The 20693-nt window shown below is 55.6% G+C and overlaps 1 protein-coding gene across 5 annotated transcripts in view; it reads right to left on the bottom strand.

The window, feature by feature from the left end:
- Positions 1-20693, bottom strand: part of LOC104026949 (voltage-gated potassium channel subunit beta-1) — an 84592-nt gene that overhangs the window by 39315 nt on the left and 24584 nt on the right. For 2 of the 5 annotated variants that reach the window (XM_075715985.1, XM_075715988.1), the window contains exon 1: positions 18414-18634. The exons of the other annotated variants lie outside the window; for them this stretch is intronic. In XM_075715985.1, coding sequence (XP_075572100.1) covers positions 18414-18634 — 221 coding nt within the window. Of the gene's footprint in view, positions 1-18413; positions 18635-20693 lie in introns of those variants that run through there. 5 annotated transcript variants of the gene reach the window in all.

The raw sequence follows: 20693 nt of genomic DNA, 5'->3' as shown, positions 1-20693 counted from the left end.
TTGCACTTCCACAAGCCATGGGGAAGAGTAATTCCCTTCTTTAAGACAACCTCCACCGTTAATCATCCAGCTGCACCACAGCACACGCAGCATCGCCCAAGTGCTGGATGCTTCCCATCTCACACAGCATGGAGAGGAGCAGCTCAAGGCCAGCCACAAGCCCCCTGCATGGGGGCACAGCCAGCACCCAGCACCCTCCCGGCAGGGATTTATGGTCTGAGCCACCTGTGCTGCTTAATCAACTCGTTAACCTACAAGTGGTTCCTGCTATTGTTAAGGGACAAAGCAATTATAAGAAAATACATCCTGGTGATCCAAGTGGGAGATTTGTTTCGCTGCTGCCCTTCGGTGTTCGGAGAGGGCAGAGTTTGGGTTTGGTCACTTCCATTAACACACACCCGAATCAGCCCACACCTTCCCTTCCCGGTGCCACACCATCAGGTGGCTGAACCTGCATCGGCCGCTGCCTCCGTAACCCCACTGGGTCCCCGTTGGTTTGCAGAAAGGGACGGGGCTCCTCTTCCAAAACTGTCTGCCCCCACGTACAGGGTAAACGTCACCTGCTGTCTGACACCGGGCTGAGCTTACCCTGCTGCGCCGTGCTTTAGCACCGGGAGCAGCTCTGGGTGCTGCCAGCCCGCCCCAGCCTGCATCCAGCCAGCCTGGAAATATCTCCAAAACAGCCTCATGTTTGGTGGAGGCTAAAAACAAAGAGTTTAAGGTTTTAAAGCAGTAAGTGGCAGTTGGGCTGCTTGGAAGGCGAAGCCGCTGAGCAGCTTTGCTTCAGTCTGAGGTGTGCTGAGCAAAGCCTGCTTTAAGCTTACCTACTTCCAGTATTCCCAGCTGTACAACGGGGTCAGGATAACCAGCCTGTCTGCCTGTCCATCCACCCATCTACCTATCCATCTATCTGCCCGTCCATCCACCCATCTACCTATCTGTCCATCTATCTGCCTGTCCATCCACCCATCCATCTGCCTGTCCATCCACCCATCTACATATCCATCTATCTGCCTGTCCATCCACCCATCTATCTGTCCATCTATCTGCCTGTCCATCCACCCATCCATCTATCTGCCTGTCCATCCACCCATCCATCTGCCTGTCCATCCACCCATCTACATATCCATCTATCTGCCTGTCCATCCACCCATCTATCTACCCATCTATCTGCTTGTCCATCCACCCATCCATCTATCTGCCTGTCCATCCACCCATCTGTCTGTCCATCTATCTGCCTGTCCATCCACCCATCTGTCTGTCCATCTATCCGCCTGTCCATCCACCCATCCATCTATCTGCCTGTCCATCCACCCATCTATCTGTCCATCTATCCGCCTGTCCATCCACCCATCTATCTATCTATCAGGAATGAGAGAGAGAAAGAGTGAGAGGTTTTGCTAAGGAAAAACATAAGTTTTAAATAAAATCTCTGCAATAACACATACAATGACTAAAACATTTTCGACTCCACACCCACAGAAGAATCATCAGGCTTAGAAGAGCTCGGCAGAAATCAGATAATGCTGGTTTTTGCTTGTTCCAGCCCCAGCTTCATTGCTCTGTGTTGGTGGTGTTGCCCACAGAAGCCAACCTCTACCAGAAATACAAAACCGAGGGGACGGAGCCTGTGCGGGTCGGTCCTACTGGTAGCAGGTGACCCCCAGGACCCCATTTCACAAAACCCTGGGGGCTGCCAGGGAGGGACGGTGGGTGGGGGGGCCGGGTCTGTGGGGCACCGCTCGCCCCATGCGTGGGGCACCGCTGGCTCCCAGTGCCCACGCCACGGTGCCCACGGCCACGCTGACGGCCGCGGCATGAGGGAGGTGTGCGGGGGAGGCGAAACCCACCGCTCCCCAGGGATTTCTAACTATTCTGGCGTGCGAAAAAACATGCAGAAAGCAATAGATGGGGGGAAGGCGGCGGGAGGGGAGAGAGGGGCTTTGCAAGGAGCAGAGGGAATGGGAAAGGGCACAAAGGCAGCCCCTGGGAGAGGCATCGGCATCTTTGGGTGCAGAGACCTGCCCGCAGGTGCCTTCATGGGTGTCCTCCACCTCCACCACCAGAAAAGAGGTGCTGGGGCACCCCGAGCGCCGCACAGCCCTCACGCACCCTCATGGCTGTGGGGCGAGCCTCAAGGCGGTGACACAGCCCCCCCCGCCCGCCATCCGATTAAGCAAAACTGGGGAAACCATGACAAGGTTTTCCTGCACATAAACTGCAGACACTTTGGCTTATTGCTACAAAAATGAAAAAAAAAAAAAAAAGAAAAAAAAAAAGTCACCGTTCCCGAAGCTGGCGGTGGGAAAACAACGTTGCTTAGAAACATCCCCATTAGTGCTCCAGAACAGTTCCTTTCTGCACAGAAAATGAATAAAATATGTAATTTGTTCCCTGAAAAAAAGAGGCTGTTTCAAGTAACAACGAAAACCTGACAAAAGTAGAGACCCTTTCCAATTGCCCTCTCCCGCTGCGACGCCCTTTGCCAGTGACCTGCAGAGTGGGGAAGAGCAAAGCGCAATCCCGGGCTTCGGAGCCGTGCTTGGCCTTAGCGCTTCTGCTTGCTTCGTGCCATCCGAAACCCTCACCGGTTCAGCTGCTTCCCACGTTAGCGAGCCCTCCTTGTCGCACCCCGCTTCTCCTCCCTTTCAAATGCCAGAGACACCCACCCTGCGCCCCCGGAGCAAAGGGAGCTGGTGGTGATTGCAGACCCCGACCCCATCCCCTGCATTGAAATGGACAACGAGGGGTGGCTGTGGCTGCCCGAATTTCCCCACTTGTACTCAGCAAGGCGGGGTGGGACCCCCCATCCCTGCCCCGTGGGGAAGGGGCTGTCCCTCGCACCAGGAGAACATCTATGGGGTCCCCAGGACACGGGGTGCCCTGTGCGAAGCAGCGCGATGTGGCAGGGAGGGGGAGGGACAGGCAGGAGAGGGGCCATCGCCCTCCCGCCCGGTCGAGCTCTCCTCTCCACCATCACGAGCCTCTCCCGAGCCTTCCTTGTGCAAAACTGTTGGAAGTTTTGGGCAACGTCTCTTGGGCACTCCCGGAGCTGGCACGTTGGAGAGACCTACCCCTCCAGCACCGACCACATCTGCAGGGCTTCTGCTCCTCTGAACTCCTCCCAAGACACACGCAGATGTCTCCCTAGCCTGGCAATGCCAAACCAGAGAGCAGCGAGGATACCGTGCCGCTCGGGCTTAGCAAAGGCACTCCATATTCCTGAGCGCTCCGGGAAAACACGCCGTCTCCTGGTCTGCTCACAAGTTTCTGAGGTGACCTGCCAGCACCTGCGCGGGCTCTGGAGCTCCCTGCCTCCCCAGGGGAAGATGCAAACTGCTTCTGCGAAGGGTGCTCAGCTCCTCCCGACACCTCGGAGCCACGTAAATGCTGTTTGTCACGATTCATCGGGCTGCGACAGCCCCCAGCGTGGCTTAGTCTTGCTGTGAACTGAGGGTGAGGCAACATGGAGGTGTTAATTCCCTTCTTTAATTAACTTGGGTGCTTTCCTGCTTTTAAGGCTGGATTTCATTTTGCCTCACCAGCTCAAAAAGACCTGCAGATTTTAGGCAAGCAGTAGCTGCCCCTCAGCAAGCTCCGACGGCAGGAGGTTGCCTCTAAGCGGTGTGGGTGGGAAGAGAGAAAAATAATGGTTTCTGTCTCCCATTTTGCGAACAAAACACTTCACAACACGCACAGCAGTTTCCACTAAATTACCGCCCGTATTAGCAGTAATTGCAGTGATGCAGAACCGCAGCTTTCTGCTGGTTTATGTATTTTAAACCCTTTTACTTGTGCAGAGATAACAAAGCGAGGAAGGTCTGTGTGCCGCTGGGACACCTGCACATCCTCGGCAAGCTTTGGTTGCGGGCAGGTGCAAATCACCGCACCCCGCTTCGTTTGGGGTAATTCCACAAAAATCAGGGCAATGCCTCACCAGCCGCGTTCGCTGTTTTCTGTTGATGCTCTCAGCCGCCTGTCAAGTCAGCATCACGTTCTACCTAGAAAATGTTTTTTTTACAGGATGGGGTTTAAAACCTTAGTCCTTGGAAAGCAAGAATGGTGGGGTTTTTTAACCAAAGTCCAGCGGAGTATCTTTCCTTACTCTAATAGAATAGAATCATAGAATCGTTTAGTTTGGAAAAGACCTTTAAGATCATCCAGTCCAACCGTTAACCTGGCACTGCCAAGTCCACCACGAAACCACGTCCCTAAGCACCACATCTACACGTCTTTTAAATACCTCCAGGGACGCGCACTCAACATGACTCTCAGCTCGTCGCAGCTTTATTTCTGTCTCTACCTGCTTGCCATGATCAAGAAATAAAGCCTTGCCTGCCTACAAAAAGCACAGTCCTTGTTTCAAGAGACTTTTATATATATAATTTTCCAATCTATGCAGCATCTGCTCTTTAGCTCTAACCTCGTACTGCAGCACAGACATGCCGTCTGCTCCGTTGTTGGGTGTGCGGCTCATCTGAAATCTTGAGCAACTTCCAGTGAGCTCATCTTCCACCTTTTAGGCTCTGACCTTCGGTACAAACTACCTTCCTGTTTGTCCCGCAGAAACATTCCCCATTTCTAAATGGAAGTTGTTTCACCCTAATACACGTTGAAAAACCACCCAAGCCGCCCTATATGGGCACTTCGGAGCAGCATGGAGGCTCCTGGTGGCACTTGTGCATCCCGGCGGCAGCGAAGGGGAATGAGGCGGCTTTGGGGTTTTCCTCTTGGAAAACCACCTTTTGCAGCAGCCGGGGCAGGCTGGACGCAGGAGCTTTCACCCACCGGAGACACCCGTGGTGCCCGGCCGTGCCCGTGCCCAGCAGCCCGTGGCCGTGCGACCCTCAGATGCTCAGACCAAGGCACCGCATCTGAGCAAAGGCTCCATGCGTGGGCAAGAGTCGAGGACACCTTCAAGCCGTAAAGCTGTGGCAAAGACAGAGATACTCCTGGCTCTGATGAAGTACTGACATTTATGTAAAGCATCAAATCTCAGGAAATTTTTAACTCTATTTTCAAATTATAAGAAGCATGGAGGAACATGCAAAGCTGTAGCAGAAGCTGGACCAGAGTAACTGGCCCAGCAGATACTTGAGTGAGCTGGAAACACAGATTTATTTCCTCGGTTGAGCACATACGTTCTTAAATTTGTATTAATGTTCAATCTTACGCTTGCAGTGTTTGACTGTGCTTATGTTTGCTGCTTGGCAAACCACTTGGTAATCCCTTCTACCTAAGATGTCATAAAAATAAAATAGGATTTGATTTGAACCGTGTGTGCCCGCAGTAGCATGGTGAAGGTGCACCAGGAGGAAGGCTGCTTTTCTAAGCTATTTCAGAGAGGAAGTGGACAGACGACACGGTCCCAGGAGCTCTTCTGAGCATCTTCCTTCCCAGCCGGGTTTCTGCAGCAACGTGGCAGGCGGTGGCTGCCCTGTGGTTCCCGACACAGTAAAATGGGGTTTGGGGAGTTGGTGACTATCCCCACCGCTGCAGCAGTGATGTTAAGTATTAGGTCAAGGATACCAAATAGGGAAAAAAACCCCATTACTAGTGGAATAGCTGCAGAGGCAAAACAGGACGGTATTGATCAGCTGAAAAACCACAGCAGCGAAGGCAGGAGGTGGGTCCTGGGCAATGGAAACCCCGGCTCGGCAGCAGGAGGGGCAGCCAGCCCAGGCGCGGACGGCGCGAGGGGACAAGCAGGTGCCTAAATGGCATCTGGGCCCCGTTTCTTGGCTCTCTTCACACTTTCCAACTCATCTCCCATACTCGTAGGGCCACTGGGCGCGTAGGTGGTCGCTTCAGCTGAAATTCCCCGGAATTTTTTTTTTTTTTTTGGCCGCATCCTCAGAAAAGTTGCAGATGACGCATTAAAATGTAGATGAGGCAAAAGAGATGGGCCGCAGCCAAGCGCAGGGGCTGCCGCGCGGGGCTCTGGCAGACGTGCCGGCGTGCTCAGCCTCCCCGCGCGGGATCCGTGCCATGAATGAGGCTCCCGCATGCAACGCTCTTGCCCACTCCCTCCCTCCCCGCCAAGCTCCCTGCGAGCCCGGCTTCATCTTTCGGGCATCCGGGTGCCGGCACCGGAGCAGACCCGCTTGCCGGCCCGGGATGCAGCCGGCCACCGGGACACAAACCGCCCGGGCGGCCTCTTGCCCGCAGCCAGGACAGAAAGCATTGCGGAGAGTTTGCCGCGACGGCAGCATCTGCGCATCTCTGTTCCCAGCGCTGCCCCAGCGGGGAGCGCGGGGTGGGGACGCCGGAGCAAGGGCAGCGCCGGCATTGGCGTTCCCGTGGGAATAGCTCTGCTGGGGGGGCCCCGATTCCAGCGAGCACCTCCTGGAGCGGTGCATGGCCCACGGCTCTCCTGCCCCCACCACGTTTCGTCAGCCGTGGGACCCAAGGATGAAAGAGAAGAAAAGAAAAAATATTTGTCATTCTGCAGTGACGCTTTTAAAGTGCACGGTTTCAAATGCCTGAGGGAATTACGTTACCCTTGTTAAAAAAAAAAGAATCCTGCAGTTCCTAAAGGATTTGAATGATTCAAGTTAGGACGAGAGGAAATGGGCTTAGGATGAGAGGAAATGGGCTTAAGCTGTGCCAGGGGAGGTTTAGGTTGGAAATTAGGAAAAATTTCTTTACAGAAAGGGTGGTCAGGCATTGGAACAGGCTGCCCAGAGAGGTGGGGGAGTCCCCATCCCTGGAAGTGGTCAAAAAACGGGCAGAGGTGGCACTTTGGGACATGGTTCAGTCTAAGTCTACCCTTGATTGGTTTAGAGTAGACTTGGTAGTGTAGGTTAATGGTTGGACTGGATGATCTTAAAGGTCTTTTCCAACCTAAACGATTCTATGATTCTATGATTCTAAGTTATTTCCAGAAATAAGAGAGGAGCAAGGAGCCCTCCATCGCATCCGTGCAGGGGTTAATCCACTGCTTCCCCCAATCGCCCTTCAGTGGTACCCAGCCCCGCGGTGCCACAGATCTCAGAGGGCTGGGCCAAGACCCGGTAAACCTGGACCACATGCCCAACCCTGTTACGATGCCCAGGTCTATTCCACTTTATTCCTGTCGGAAATTAGTAAGCAAATCATACCTGTGCGTAGGGTGCTGACTACACTGTCACTGGTCAGCACATCCCATAGGGCGGTAAATAATAGATGCCGGTTCCTCTCCTTTCTGTACTACTGCAGACTGGAAGAGGCAAAATAAAAATGTAAAACCCCGTCGATGGTTTTTCCTTCCTCATCCTGTAGTCAGTACCCACCGTGGAAAGTATTAGTCACTAAACTGAAGTGATTGAATAAGCTGAAACTGGAAAACATGTATTTTCTCCATGGGCAGGAGAGGCTAATTCTGACACAATCACGAGACCGACGAACGGGTAGGGATCTGAGCAGCTCTGGACAAACATCTGCAGCTCTGGACAAACATCTGCAGCCCGGAGCATCCCCCAGCGGGGTCGGCCCGGGAAGGGGAGCCTTTCGCTTTGGAGGGGCAATCTATTCTTGCATAAATATTTAGGTAAAAGCTATTTGCATGAACTATTCTAAAAACAAGCAGGCTGAGGCAGGGAGACCACTGTGAAAAATAACTGGGGTTTTTTGTTGTTTTAATTGCTGTGTGAGACTTCTACCCCTTCAGAGAGAAAGGACATTTTTGACAGATTTTAAGTACTTCTGAAATAGGTTGCAGTACAGTTTCACAGCCAGTGACCAGGCAGTGCTTGGTTTTTCTGGCAAATGTAATGCCAACAGGGAAATAAAAGCGTGCCAGAAAAATTTTATAACTTCATACCCAAAATATTTCCAAAGCAGCTCATTGACATCATACAGGGCACATTTTTTACGATGACTTATGCAACCCCTTCGCAAGCAGCGTGCAAGCTGGGCGGACGCGCAGGCAATCCGCAGCCTCAGCCCAGCTATCGCCTCTCTCGTGCCCTTTCTGCGCAAGGAGCCCATCTCATTTATGGCATCTGAGGCTCTCCAGATGCATTGCATCCAGCTGAATTTAAGCTGCCGGCAGGCCCTGCAATAGCATCTCTCTCTGCTGTTGCGTGCTTTAAGCAAAAACCAGGCATCAAAGACGTGCAAGCTCTCCTCTTTGGGAGCTGCTATAGGCAAGGCACCGGGACCTCGCTGGGGTGCCACGGACAAAGGGCCTCCAGCAACCTCGGGACCTTATTTTCCAATATGCTGCTGCTGCTTCTTAAACCCTGTGTCCGATCAATTATTTCCGTTTGTTCTCGGAGCAGAGCTTTGCCAGAAAATAGCTCCCAAAACTCTTTAGTGTGGTGCCTGCAGAGCCCTTACTGAGCACCCGGCCACCCCGGGCAAAGCATCTCGGACACCAGGCGCTGCTCCCCACTCCCACCCGCCTGCCAGGAGGTTTTATTGGGCTACAAAAATAGTTTGAGAAACATTTCTAACACATTGGGATACCATGAGGAGCAAGTCTCGGTTTGCTGAAGGGAGGAGGCTGCGTCTCCCGCAGGGGATGCCGCTGTGGGGAGCAGCGGGGGCACGGCTGTGGGACAGCGATGCTGAGTGCCCCGTTAGCCACCCGCAGCGGCCCCACAGACGGCAGCCGGGGCACAGCCTGCCCCAGAAGTCTGCCATCTCTGCTACACACCCAGGGCCACCTCACGCTCACGTGGGCTGCCATACTCCTTCATCCTCTCTGCCTCCTCCGGAGGGGTATGCGGTGAGCACAACAGCGGAGGGCACGGAGAGAGAGCAGCTTCTGATCAGCTTCTAAAATGGTTCAGCAAGCAAACGCCTTTGAACCCCTCCACAGGCTCCCAGCAAACACTGCTCTGAGTCCTGCAGAGCCATGGGAAGCATCCCTGAGAACAGGGATGGGGCAAGGGACGCGGTAGCCAAACCCCTCCGTGCACTAGCAACGTCCACCCAAGCGACGCGCTGGCTTTACGTCGGGTGTCCACCCCCCGCTAAGCACCCCCAGGACTTGGTTCGTTGGACATTTTCCAAATACTGAGACGCGCGGAAGTTTTGCTGGAGCAGGAGCTGTAGAAAGAGCTCCGCGGAGCCGTTCCCTCTCCCGCCGTGGCACTCGGCACGTGCTGAACCCCGGGCAAAGGGGAGACGTCCACTCGCTTGTCGCGGGGAAAACGTCGCCCCAGCTTTAACCTCTGGGCTCGCACCCCGTCGCATGCAGAGTGTTTTCTTTCCTTACTGAGAATTTAATTTCTTAGCAAACATATCCATAGACTGGATATAAGGAAGAAATGTTTTACACTGAGGGCGGTGAAGCACTGGCACAGGTTGCCCAGAGAGGCGGTGGGAGATGCCCCATCCCTGGGAACATCCCAGGCCAGGCTGGACGGGGCTGTGAGCACCCTGGGCTGGTTAAAGCTGTCCCTGGCACTGCAGGGGCTGGGCTGGGGGAGCTCTAAAGGGCCCTTCCCACCCAAAGCATTCCATGGTTCCATGATTCTGTGTTCTACAGATGGCGTTTTATATTGTTAGTCTGAAACAAAAATAAGCACGCTCAAAATTCAAATTGGATTTTGCCAAAGCAGCCGTGCTAAAATAATACATTTTAAATATCTTAAACTGTGCGTTTCACGAGTAATTAAATTAGCAGTCTTTCTGCATTACATCTTTTCTTCCATCCATTTAAGCGTTAGATTAATGTTGTCATGCAGATTTTAAATGGAGAAGCATCACGCTGCGGGGAATGGTTGGGGACGAGCAGAGCGGAGCAGGGGGAGTTTTAGCCACCGGTCGGTCAGGAACCTGCCTCAGCCACCGCCGCGAGCCAGGGAGCTGCCAGATGCTGCCTGATGGCAGGGGGACAGGACCAGCCACCCCTGCCCCAGGAGGGGGGACCCTTGGGCCGGGTGGCAGAGGGAGCAGCAGTGCTGTGACAGCCGCCCACCGGTGATGGGGACAGCCACTCCGGCTGCTCCCGCGCCCTTGCACCGCTGCCCTGCACAGCGAGCTTGGCGAGGCTGTGCAGCTCATCACCAGGATGTGACTGCATTATTTAAAAGCTTCCTTAAAATACCATCATTCTGCTTCTGCTTAACAAAACTGACATGAAAAGCGTGCTCTTTGAAACACCGTTTGTCCTTGAATTCAATCTTGTTCTCCTCAGCTCATCGCTCTCTCTTGGGATTAAAATGGGGGGGTGGGAATCGATGGCAGACCAAGCCCTGGCTTGTTGCTGTGACCCCCCCCAGTGCCACCAGCACCACAGGACAGCGTTCCTGTCCCCACCGTGACGCAGAGGCTGGGACAGGCAACCTGGCATCCCCAGACCCTGCTCCATGGGAACCAGGGGACATCGCACTGGGGGACATCTGCAGACCCTGCTCCATGGGGACCAGGGGACATTGCACTGGGGGACATCCCCAGACCCTGCTCCATGGGGAGCAGAGGACATCACGCTGGGGGACATCCCCACACCCTGCTCCATGGGGAGTGGAGGACATCACACTGGGGACATCCCCAGACCCTGCTCCATGGGGAGCAGAGAACATCACACTGGGGGACATCCCCAGACCCTGCTCCATGGGGAGCAGAGGACATCACGCTGGGGGACATCCCCAGACTTTGCTCCATGGGGAACAGGGGACATCGCACTGGGGGACATCCCCAGACCCTGCTCCATGGGGAGCAGAGGACACTGCGCTGGAGGACAAGACACAGCTTGCACGCCACGCTGGCCGGGGAAGTGGGGACTATCGCGGCGTAGCTGGGCAGAGATGAGGTCACATGCTGGCACCTGGCATGTGTGTAACAGTCCCCGCTCTGCGCTAACGCACGAGCCAGCGCCGCTCCGACCGGTTGCGTATTTCTCCCTGAGCTTGACCTCACTGGAGGATATCTAATTAAGCAGGTGGATGGATGTTTTCAAAATGCCTAATAAGTTAGAAACACTTTTATGAAGAATGTTAGAATACTTGGAAATAACACTAAAAAGCCATTTTTCAATTAACTGAAGTTGATGTAGGACATTCTTGGCCTGGTTGGGTCTCCAGCAGAGAGAGCGGAGAAGGAGAAACCCTGAGCAGAAGAAATCCCTTTGCCACGTCCGAGGGAGCAGGGAGCAGGGCAGAGCCTGCGGACGCGGGTCCCACAGCCTGCAGCCTGGCAAGCAGCAGCACCCAGCGCTGGGCATCGCTCCTCCGGCAGCAAAGCCACGGGCGGAGAGCTGGGAAGCAGCCATGCTCAGCCAGGCGGGCACCGCCTGGGCAGTCTGCTTAAAAAAAAAAACAAACGACGGCTTTGCTCTGTCTGAAACCTGGAAGAAGAGATCATTTTCTGCGCTTACACTCAGCAAGACATCTGCAAAGTCTTCATTGACGGAAGACGTGAAACCCAGGGAGCGAGTATAGCTTTGACAAACTCCATGCACGACCGTATCTTTAGAGTTTACACGCTAAGTAAATGTGTCTTCAAATCTAAAGCTCACTTCGTCTGCGCCGGTGTTAACATTGCAATGTTAAACATGGCTTTTGCATCAGCGTAATGAGATGAGAAAAATCCAGACCACACTGAACCCACAGCCTTACTTAGCAGCTACAAACTCCTGGAGAGCCATTAGGAATTTGAGAGCAGCACAAATCAGCACAGATTTTGTTTACTCAACTGGTTCCTTTTTCTCCTTCCTTGAGTTATTCCTGCCTTCTTTGTAGCCTTTATAAGCTACAGTCCTGGGGGAAAATGCATTGTGAATTCAGTGTAAATCTATTCTGTTCACTGGATTGGTCTTCATTTACAGCAATAAAATGAAGATCAGACGATGAGCCATAAAAATTAACCTGATGTGGAGAGCTACTGAAATAATATGTAATTTTATATCAAAATAATCATGCTATTTGCATGCGAGTGCTTAAAACTACTTGTAATTGCAGCAAGACTTAAATAAACCATGGATTTCTAAATATAAGAGGTAGTTATTATGGTTAATGCATGTAGTATGATGCAAGGAAAAAGAAGACACAAGTCCTGAAATACTGCAAAGAAATTTGTCTTCTGTTTCCAAACTAATCCGGCAGCCCAGACTGACCCGTGTGTTTTTCCGAACCTGGCAGGTTGGAAGTTTGCTTTTGACTCCTGTAAGCCCTTGACACTTACACCGGCTCTACAGCCAGGCACGTTGCACGGGATCCGCGTACAAAGCGTGCTTGACAATGCAATTCTAGCACTAATAATACCACGCTTCTACGTAGGAAATTTGGACTTTAATAAAAGCAGTGCAATTTTTTGCTTCTAGCCCACGGGTCACCTGGGGCATGTTCAAAGGAGTGGAAGAAACCGCTGGTGCTCACGGAGGCGAAAGTCATTTTCCCGATGGTTATCGCACGTCTCAGCCACAGCTCTGCGTCTTTGCGGGGCTCCGTCCCCCACAGGCAGCGGTTCCTCCTCCTCCGCAAGCGCTCAGCAGCTGTGCCGGGAACCTCTCCGGGGAGGGGGCACGGCTGCAGGATGTTTTCTGGGAGCAAGTTTGCTTTCTGCCTTCCCGGATGACCCTGGGAGGGAAGGTGCTCCAGAGCATCGCTCCCCTCCGGGCTGGGACCTGCCAGCGCGCAAGGACTGGTAAGGTTTGAGTTAACCACGGGATCGAGAGTTTTATACTTGTTACACACCTCAATTATGTTTGCCAGCGGATATTTATTTAGGCAGAAAAGCGGGATGAGGAATTCTTTGTGCCGTAGTGGTTTTATCATGCCTTTTAAGGGCTGTAATTGGTGTGCAGATCCAACGGAGCGCTGCTCTGACCCTGGCTCAGTCAAGCACGTCTTTCCATGGAGGGGGAAGAGAGACATCCCACCGGAGCCACTGGAGAAACACACCCACCGCTGCGATGCAATGCATCAGCAGCTCTTTATTAATGCGCTTCGACAAGAACCCACAATTTCAGGCCCACAGCGAAGAAAAATGCCGTCAAACTGCAGAGGCATTTTTAGCCGGCGGGATGTAATGACCTCCGCTGGAGTGTGGCCAGGGCACTGCCTCGGTGCCACCGGGGACGCTGGAAGGTCCCGCAGCCTGCAGCCTGGCAAGCAGCAGCACCCAGGCAGCGAGCCAAAAAAAAAAAAAAATCCCAAGTAAGAAAAGGATGGAGCAGGCCACCCTGCACCGGGCTTGCGGTGAGCGCAGGCACCCACGATTTCGAGAGGCACCCGCCGCCCCGGGAGAAGGGAGCGGACAGGCAGCAGCACCGTGTGCCCAGCCAGCTTGGTCTCCTCCAGACCCTTCATGCCCATTCGGGTTCATACCGGTGCTTTGCCCCCCAGAGCAGCGGCTGGTGCTGAGCGGGTGGCCGAGCACTGCGGACCTCCCGGGCGGCCAGGAAAGGTCTTTGGTTGGTAAAGCTGCTCCAGACCTTGCAGAATGCGACACGCGATCCTTGCACGTCCAGTGCCCAGCGAGTGCAGCAAACACCATTCCCCCTACGGCGCCCGCAGCAGCCGGGCAGGTTCCCAGGCTGGCCTCCCCACAACGAGCTTTAATTACCTTTAATCGCCTCCTTACAGCTTCGCTAGCCATTACTAATGCCCACCCTCAGAGAATGGGGAGCAGAGGACATCACGCTGGGGGCCATCCCCAGACCCTGCTCCATGGGGACCAGGGGACATTGCACTGGGGGACATCCCCAGACCCTGCTCCATGGGGACTGGAGGACATCACGCTGGGGGACATCTGCAGACCCTGCTCCATGGGGAGCAGAGGACATCACGCTGGGAACATCCCCCTGCTCCATGGGGAGCAGAGGACATCACGCTGGGGGACATCCCCAGACCCTGCTCCATGGGGAGCAGAGGACATCACGCTGGGGGACATCCCCACACCCTGCTCCATGGGGAGCAGAGAACATCACACTGGGGGACATCCCCAGACCCTGCTCCATGGGGAGCAGAAGACATCACACTGGGGGACATCCCCAGACCCTGCTCCATGGGGACCAGGGGACATTGCACTGGGGGACATCCCCAGACCCTGCTCCATGGGGACTGGAGGACATCACGCTGGGGGACATCTGCAGACCCTGCTCCATGGGGACTGGAGGACATCACACTGGGGGACATCCCCCTGCTCCATGGGTAGCAGAGAACATCACACCGGGGGACATCCCCAGACCCTGCTCCATGGGGAGCAGAGGACATCACACTGGGGGACATCCCCAGACCCTGCTCCATGGGGAGCAGAGGACATCACGCTGGGGGACATCCCCAGACCCTGCTCCATGGGGAGCAGAGGACATCACACTGGGGGACATCCCCAGACCCTGCTCCATGGGGAGCAGAAGACATCGCACTGGGGGACATCCCCAGACCCTGCTCCATGGGGAGCAGAGGACATCACGCTGGGGGACATCCCCAGACCCTGCTCCATGGGGAGCAGAGGACATCGCACTGGGGGACATCCCCAGACCCTGCTCCATGGGGAGCGCAGGCAGGAGCCCCAGCGCTGCGGTGGCACGGGCACGGCAGCCACGACGAGCGGCTTGTGAGATGGGGCTGGGCACCCCCCGTCTCCCACAGCGGGCAGGAGCGATGGGTTTCCTCGTCGGGACACGGTGCCTCGGGCTCTGCGCTGGCCGCAGAGTGAGCGCAGACTATTAACTCCGCCGCTTGCCTTTGCAGTTAAAGATTTTTTGTTTAGGCTCGCGCCGGAGTTAATGGTCAAAGCCGCCGCCATCAATTATTTATGAACACAAATAGATAGTTGAGCTTCGTAAATCGGGTCCCTTGTGCCCGTGCGTGGGCAGAGCTCTCGTAAAGGGCTGAGTTTGGACGGCTGACGGCCCCGAATCGGCAGCGCAGCGGATGGAGCCGGCGCTGAGCCCCGAGCCCTGTGTGGCTGAGCTCCCTGCCACGTCCCGGGCACGGACCAGGCTGGCGGGGAGCCGGGATGCTGCGGCGGTGCCAGTATGAGCATGGGAAGGCTGGGAAAAGTCTCAGTTTTAGAAGTTGTTCTCCGTGGTAGCCACGGCGCATCCCAAATAGCCCCACTGGATCCACTTTACAGACAGCTTGAATTGAGCTGACGATAAATTTAAAAAAAAAAAAAAAAAAAGGCAAATTAGGAGGGAGTAGAACCCAGGCTGTGACCTTCTGATGGTCCAGAGCGGTTGAAGACCCAGCCTGGCATCCCTTGGGCAGGTGCAAGGAGGGAGGCAGGTTCTCCAACAGCATGGGAGGGATGTAAAAATACATCCTTTGTTTTCAGCAGCGGTGCGGCAGAATGCAATTTTCCAAGCCAAGCACTGCAACTACCTCATTGTCAAGGGAAGACTTGAAGTGATCCCAACTATTCTCCCTGAGCATCTGGGCAGGCTCAGCAGTGGGAATAAGCTGGAGCAGTAAAAAGGATGAAAAGGAGCAGCCCCTCTCCCCACTTGCCTTCTGCAGGCAGGAGGCAGCTGAGGCCGTCGCGGGCAGCGAGAGCAGAGGGGATGCCTGGGCAGGTCCCCTCCGGCTGAGGCCAGGACCCCACGGGGATGCGGCGAAACGAGATTGAGCGAACGCAGAGCAGAGGTCCGCCCGTGCGAAGGCTGCGGGAGCGCACCCGAGTCCTAATACTCGCAGATGTTCTCAGACGAACGCGTTTATCCCCCTAAACTTTTGCCTGTCATATTCCAACTCAGCCTCCCAGCTGGAACAGCTCCAGAAAGACGCCGTTTGGTGAAAAGCCCCCGAGCTGGCTCCTCTCCCGCCCCCACCCCTGCCACAGGCGTAGTCGCTGCCTCTCTCCCTTTTCCATAAACCCACCGGCATCGGGAGCACCTGGCAGCCGGGGGAGGCAGCGCCGGGGTCGGGAAGCATCCCGGGAGCGGTGCAGGAGCTGCCGGCCAGTCCTGCCGAGGGGTCGGCAGCGTCACTTAGGGTCTCGGGGGGGAGTGGCCATCAGTATTTGCAACGCAAAACAAGGGGCAGCTGAGCTAGCACGTCATTTTAAGCAGCACACGCTGCACAGCTCAGCGTCGGGGACATAATTCAAGCAGAAAATGAATTGGGGAGGACTTCAGCTTCCAATGTAAGGGAGCTGAGGACTTTACAGGATTATTGTTACAGCCGTGGGGAAAAGCCTTTGGCTTCTCCGGGCGCTGGATTTCCCTCGGACTGAGGAACCAGGCCCAGAGATGAACACACGGCATCGGCTCCATCAGCGTCGATAGGCGTCTTCCCTAACTAGAGGTTATCTCAATTCAGCAGCATCGCGGCTGAGCCTGGAGGTTTACTCAGCTCTTCCTCCAAATTTCCCTTCACCGCTTCTCTTGGGGAAGAAATCAGCTCTAGATACGGAGAGATTTGGGAGCAGAAACAGGGATTAGTCATAAAGATAAAACATCAGCCTTGTCACAAGCGAGATGCTATTCCTGATGCAATTCCCCAGGTCCCAGGCAGCCAAAACCGGGGGAGCCGTCAGGGCTGTGCTGAACACCGCAGGAGAATTCAGCCCTCGGGATGGCAACCTTGCCTAGAAATAAGCCAGGAAGGGTTCACCAGGGCCCAACTTCGGAGGCTGCGGGAGTGTTTGTGTCAGGTGGGCAGCAAAGAATTGCAATTACCCAGCGTGTCGGTACACCGATAGCGCCGGGAGCCCGGGGGAAATCAGAAGAGATAACTGCTGACAGTTAGTACACAGTGTCCGTGAGCCTCATGAGAAGCCACGACTCAGTGACAGACCATGTCTCTGAATGACATGATCAAAGACACGTCTCCCACAGATGTGCCTACAGGGGAAACTGAGGCAGGGAGGTGCGACGGCTTGGACGGGGCTGCGGGAGGGGAGAGGGCTCACAGGCAGCTCCCGCTGGCCCCGCTCCACCGGCCCCAACTCCACCGGGAGGCTGAGGGAATCTGAGTGAAGGACGAGTTGCACTGACTTTGAGAGTTGCCTCTTCAAGCAGGACCCGCCGCCATCCCCCAAACACCACCCTCCCTGCAGCCGGGTCTGCCACCCTGCCGGGACCCCCCCAGAGCACGGAGCCTGCCCGGCCACGCCACGCTCCGGGACGTATCAATCAGCGTTTCTGCCCTCCCCGCAGGCTCGCCACGGGAGTGCCACCCGGACCGCTTCTGCTGCCGACACCGTGCCAGGGAGCCAGCGGCGGGAGCGTGCAACGCTCCTGCTAAAAGTTGGTCATGGCCGAACGACAGGAACAAGCAGACGGAAAGGCCGGGCTTCCACTCAGGCAAAGCCTCCCTGCTTATTTATCATCCCTTCAAACAACTCACAGCAAATTACATCCGAGTATCCAGTTCATGCTGCTTCCATATGCCCCGTCTACGCGGTTCCCGGAGAGTTAATACTGAAATTTTCGTAACTGCAGAATTGCCTAAACCAAGCCCTGCGCCGAGCTGCACGTGTGCTTGGATTTCATGCAAGGGTGCTAAAGCCAGCTTGGCTTTGCATCAGTCCCGATGACCATAAAATCAGCGTAACTGCAAAACCGCACCCTCGCCCCGCACCGCTCCCCCGGAGCGGGTACGGCTGGCCACGCAGGAGCATCGGCCGTCATTTGGCGGGTTGGGAAGAAGCACGGCCAAAGTTGCCCGCAGCCCTGCGCCCCTGGCCACCCTCCCCGCAAGACCCCCTCGTGCCAGCCGCCGGGCTGCTCTGCACGGGGCTGCACAGCTCTGCCTCGGGCAAGGCGTGCAGAGCGTCCCCAGGCTCTTCCCTTCTCCCAGTCCCAATAACATCACCCATGAGGGGCTGAAAGGGACACCCTGAAGAGGCAAAAGCCAACCGCCGAAGCCATAGGAATCCTTCTCCTTTTCAGCCGGAGGCATGACAGAGAAGCTTATCAGCTGCCCACACCAAGCACTTCAGACTCCAGTCACAGCCGTTCATTATTTTTCCTGCCTGGGTTAGGAGGAATAAAAATCTGTAAGATGCGTGAGGCATTGTGTAAGAACGCCCATGGGGTTTTTTTCTGCATTTCGCCTAAAACTGGCTTTGATCTCATCTTCGCTAAGTGAACCAGGTGAAAAGTCAGGAAGCGATCACCATGATGAAACGGTACCCAAGGCAGATGCTTCTTTTCGCTCCGCACAACATACTGCAAATGAACTTTTCCTGTCCAGCCTCAAACATGCTTTGCTAATTGATTTTTCTGCTCATTAGTACCAAGCTAAGTTATACTGAGCACTTAACAGAAACCATCTTAACGCCACTGTCGTAAATTCACAATGTTGTATATAGTCTACCCAGGCAAGTGCTTTTTGTATAAAATCACCGATACATATGCCTGCAAAAAACATTAACACCCAAACGCTATTCAGTTATGCACAAGTTTAAAAATCTATTAATAACCTTAGTAGAGAGCTCCTCTGCAAAATCAGATGCATCCAGGCAGGCAATTCTTTAGAGGCAAAGTAAAGAGCTATTACACTGCAACGTAACAAAGAACGATACCGTGACCATACCTATATTTCATGCCCGTTTGCTTTGCGGTGGATTCTTTTAATGAAATGTGGTGCTGAGGGGTAAATGTCCCCAAACTGCGAGCAATAATAGCCACTGTCCGAAATTTTGCCCGGGCTGCATTCACTACGTTCGGGGTAGTGGTGTTCTGCTTGCTGATGAGTCTGTCTTCACCATTTCGACTCTTCAAGTTGTGCTCTGTGCAGGCGATGGACACTTGCATCGCGCCCTCGGTACACCTTTAGTCACCGTCCAGGTGGCAGCCAGAGCCCCCGGCCGCCCTGACACGGGCTGCAGGCTGCCCAGCGGCGCCGGGCTCGGTCCCAAACGCTGCCGAGGAACCCCGCCGACCTTGAACTCACAGAAGTAGCCGAGGCAGTGGGGGGTCTCTGGGAGAGATGCCAGGAGGAGAGAAGCCCCGAACTTGACAAAGCAATCGCCAAGAGCGGATTTCAGCTCGCTCTCCGATCTCCCCGTGCAAAATTTGCTGCTGCTTAGACAAAAGCATCCATCCAGTCAGGTGCTTTCAGAAACATAAAGCTGTTCCTTCATGATGAACCGTCAGCAGCAGCTGCCGCTCTGCCTTGATGCAGGCTTGCTCCTGGTTGCCGGTTTTAAATCAATGCAGGCATGCTGCAAGCGCTGGCTCCGGCACCCGCGGGACCACGAACTGCTGAACAGGCAGCCTTGCTGGCTGAAGAACCATCCGCTCGCCAGCCGCTCCCTAAGGACCAGCAATATCCATCGGTTCTCCTCTGCCCGGATGCAGCCGTCCGCTACATCCCACCCATCGCAGCCCACCCGGGGCTGGCAGCGGGCGTGGGGGGCGGCGCAGCCCCGGCTCTGCAGCGGCTCCCGGGATCACCCCGTCAAGAGCCTGTGGGAAGCATGGGAACGGGCCTCCTTTGTGCTCAGAGGGAAGGCAGGCGCTCCAGGCAGATGCCTCCTGTAAAAATAGCTGCCGGCATCGCTAAGCAAGGAGAGGACCTCTCATAGTGGGGAACAATTCGATGTTAAAATGGGCTAATTATGGAAAAAAAAAAAAAAAAAAAAAGAATAAGGGGGAGGGGGAGCAAAAAAATCGCTCTGCTACAGCGTGCCAGCGAGTTAACACGTTAATCCCGTGTTTCTGGCACCCGGAGCCGCCGCCTGCGGACCCACGCTCGCAGCAGTGCCGGGGTTAATCCCCTCTCCCCCCAGCATCGCCAGCCGAATAAGCCGCAGCGCAAAGTCTTTGAAGCCAACCATCCCCGTCCCTTGCTGCAGTCGGGGCTGCAGTCAAAGCGGGGAGCTCGGCTCCGTGCCGGTAGCTCGCCGGTGCCCACCGCCGCGTGCCGCCTCTCCCAGGGTGCTGGCTTTGGGTGCCGGGGGGCAGGGGCAGCCCGGGGAGCCCTGGCCTGGTGAGCTGCTCACCGGCGCGCTGGGAGGGCGAGGCAGGGGTGGGGGCGGTTTGGAGTCACCCCCGGGACCCCTGCCCGTCCCTGCCACCCAGCAGAGCAGCCCGATGCGGGGTGGGAGGGCGACGAGCAGGGGTTTGGGCACACCCCGGGTGCAGACCCAGGGGAGAGGGTGCCCGGCAGCGCAGAGCGGGCAGGTGGGCGAGGGCTGGAGCCGCGGTCAGCTGCTGCCCCTTCCCCAGCGCTACACAGCCCAGTGGGGAATGGTCCCCAGGTGTTCCCCACGCCCCACTCCTAAACCTGCCCTCAGGCTCCCAGGAGGGCTGGGCTGAGGGTGGGGGCAGCTCCGGAGGTCCTCTCGCCCACCTCCTCTGCCCAGGGTGCCCGGGACCCCGTCCCGCTGGGGCGTGGGCAGCTGCGAGGCCGCAGACCCCGCAGCCTCTCCGGCGAGCAGGCTCCCTCCCGCAAGGCACGCAACGGTGGAGCAGGAGCGGTGGCAGGAAGGGAGAAGCTGGCGGTGCTGGCGTGGCCATGGCGACCTGTTTCGACCTCAGGATGGCAAACCTTTGATTTCCTCCCCCGCAGAGGGGGCACACCACAGTTTTCTCCCCCCGACCCCCGCCGGCCATCCTGCTGAGGAGCGAGACCGTGAGAGCGGCTGGGTGGGCGGCCAAGGCCACCCAGGGTGACAGGGTGCACAGCTTCCAACAATCTCTGCAGTTCACTTGTCTAACGGCTCATTAACGCTTACACAGCACGTTTCTTTGAGGATGGAAAGCATTCTCTCAGAGCAAAGAAAGCTGCTTTAGGATGTTTTTTCCACGGGATGATTAACAGATACAGCAAGACCCACAAACTCCCAGCCGTGAGCGCACCCCTCGGGCT

The sequence above is a fragment of the Pelecanus crispus genome, chromosome 9 (genome assembly GCF_030463565.1).
Source record: "Pelecanus crispus isolate bPelCri1 chromosome 9, bPelCri1.pri, whole genome shotgun sequence".
In the NCBI taxonomy this organism is placed as follows: domain Eukaryota; kingdom Metazoa; phylum Chordata; class Aves; order Pelecaniformes; family Pelecanidae; genus Pelecanus; species Pelecanus crispus.
Note: the sequence above shows the minus strand (reverse complement) of the source record. Positions and strands in the feature narration are given on the sequence as shown.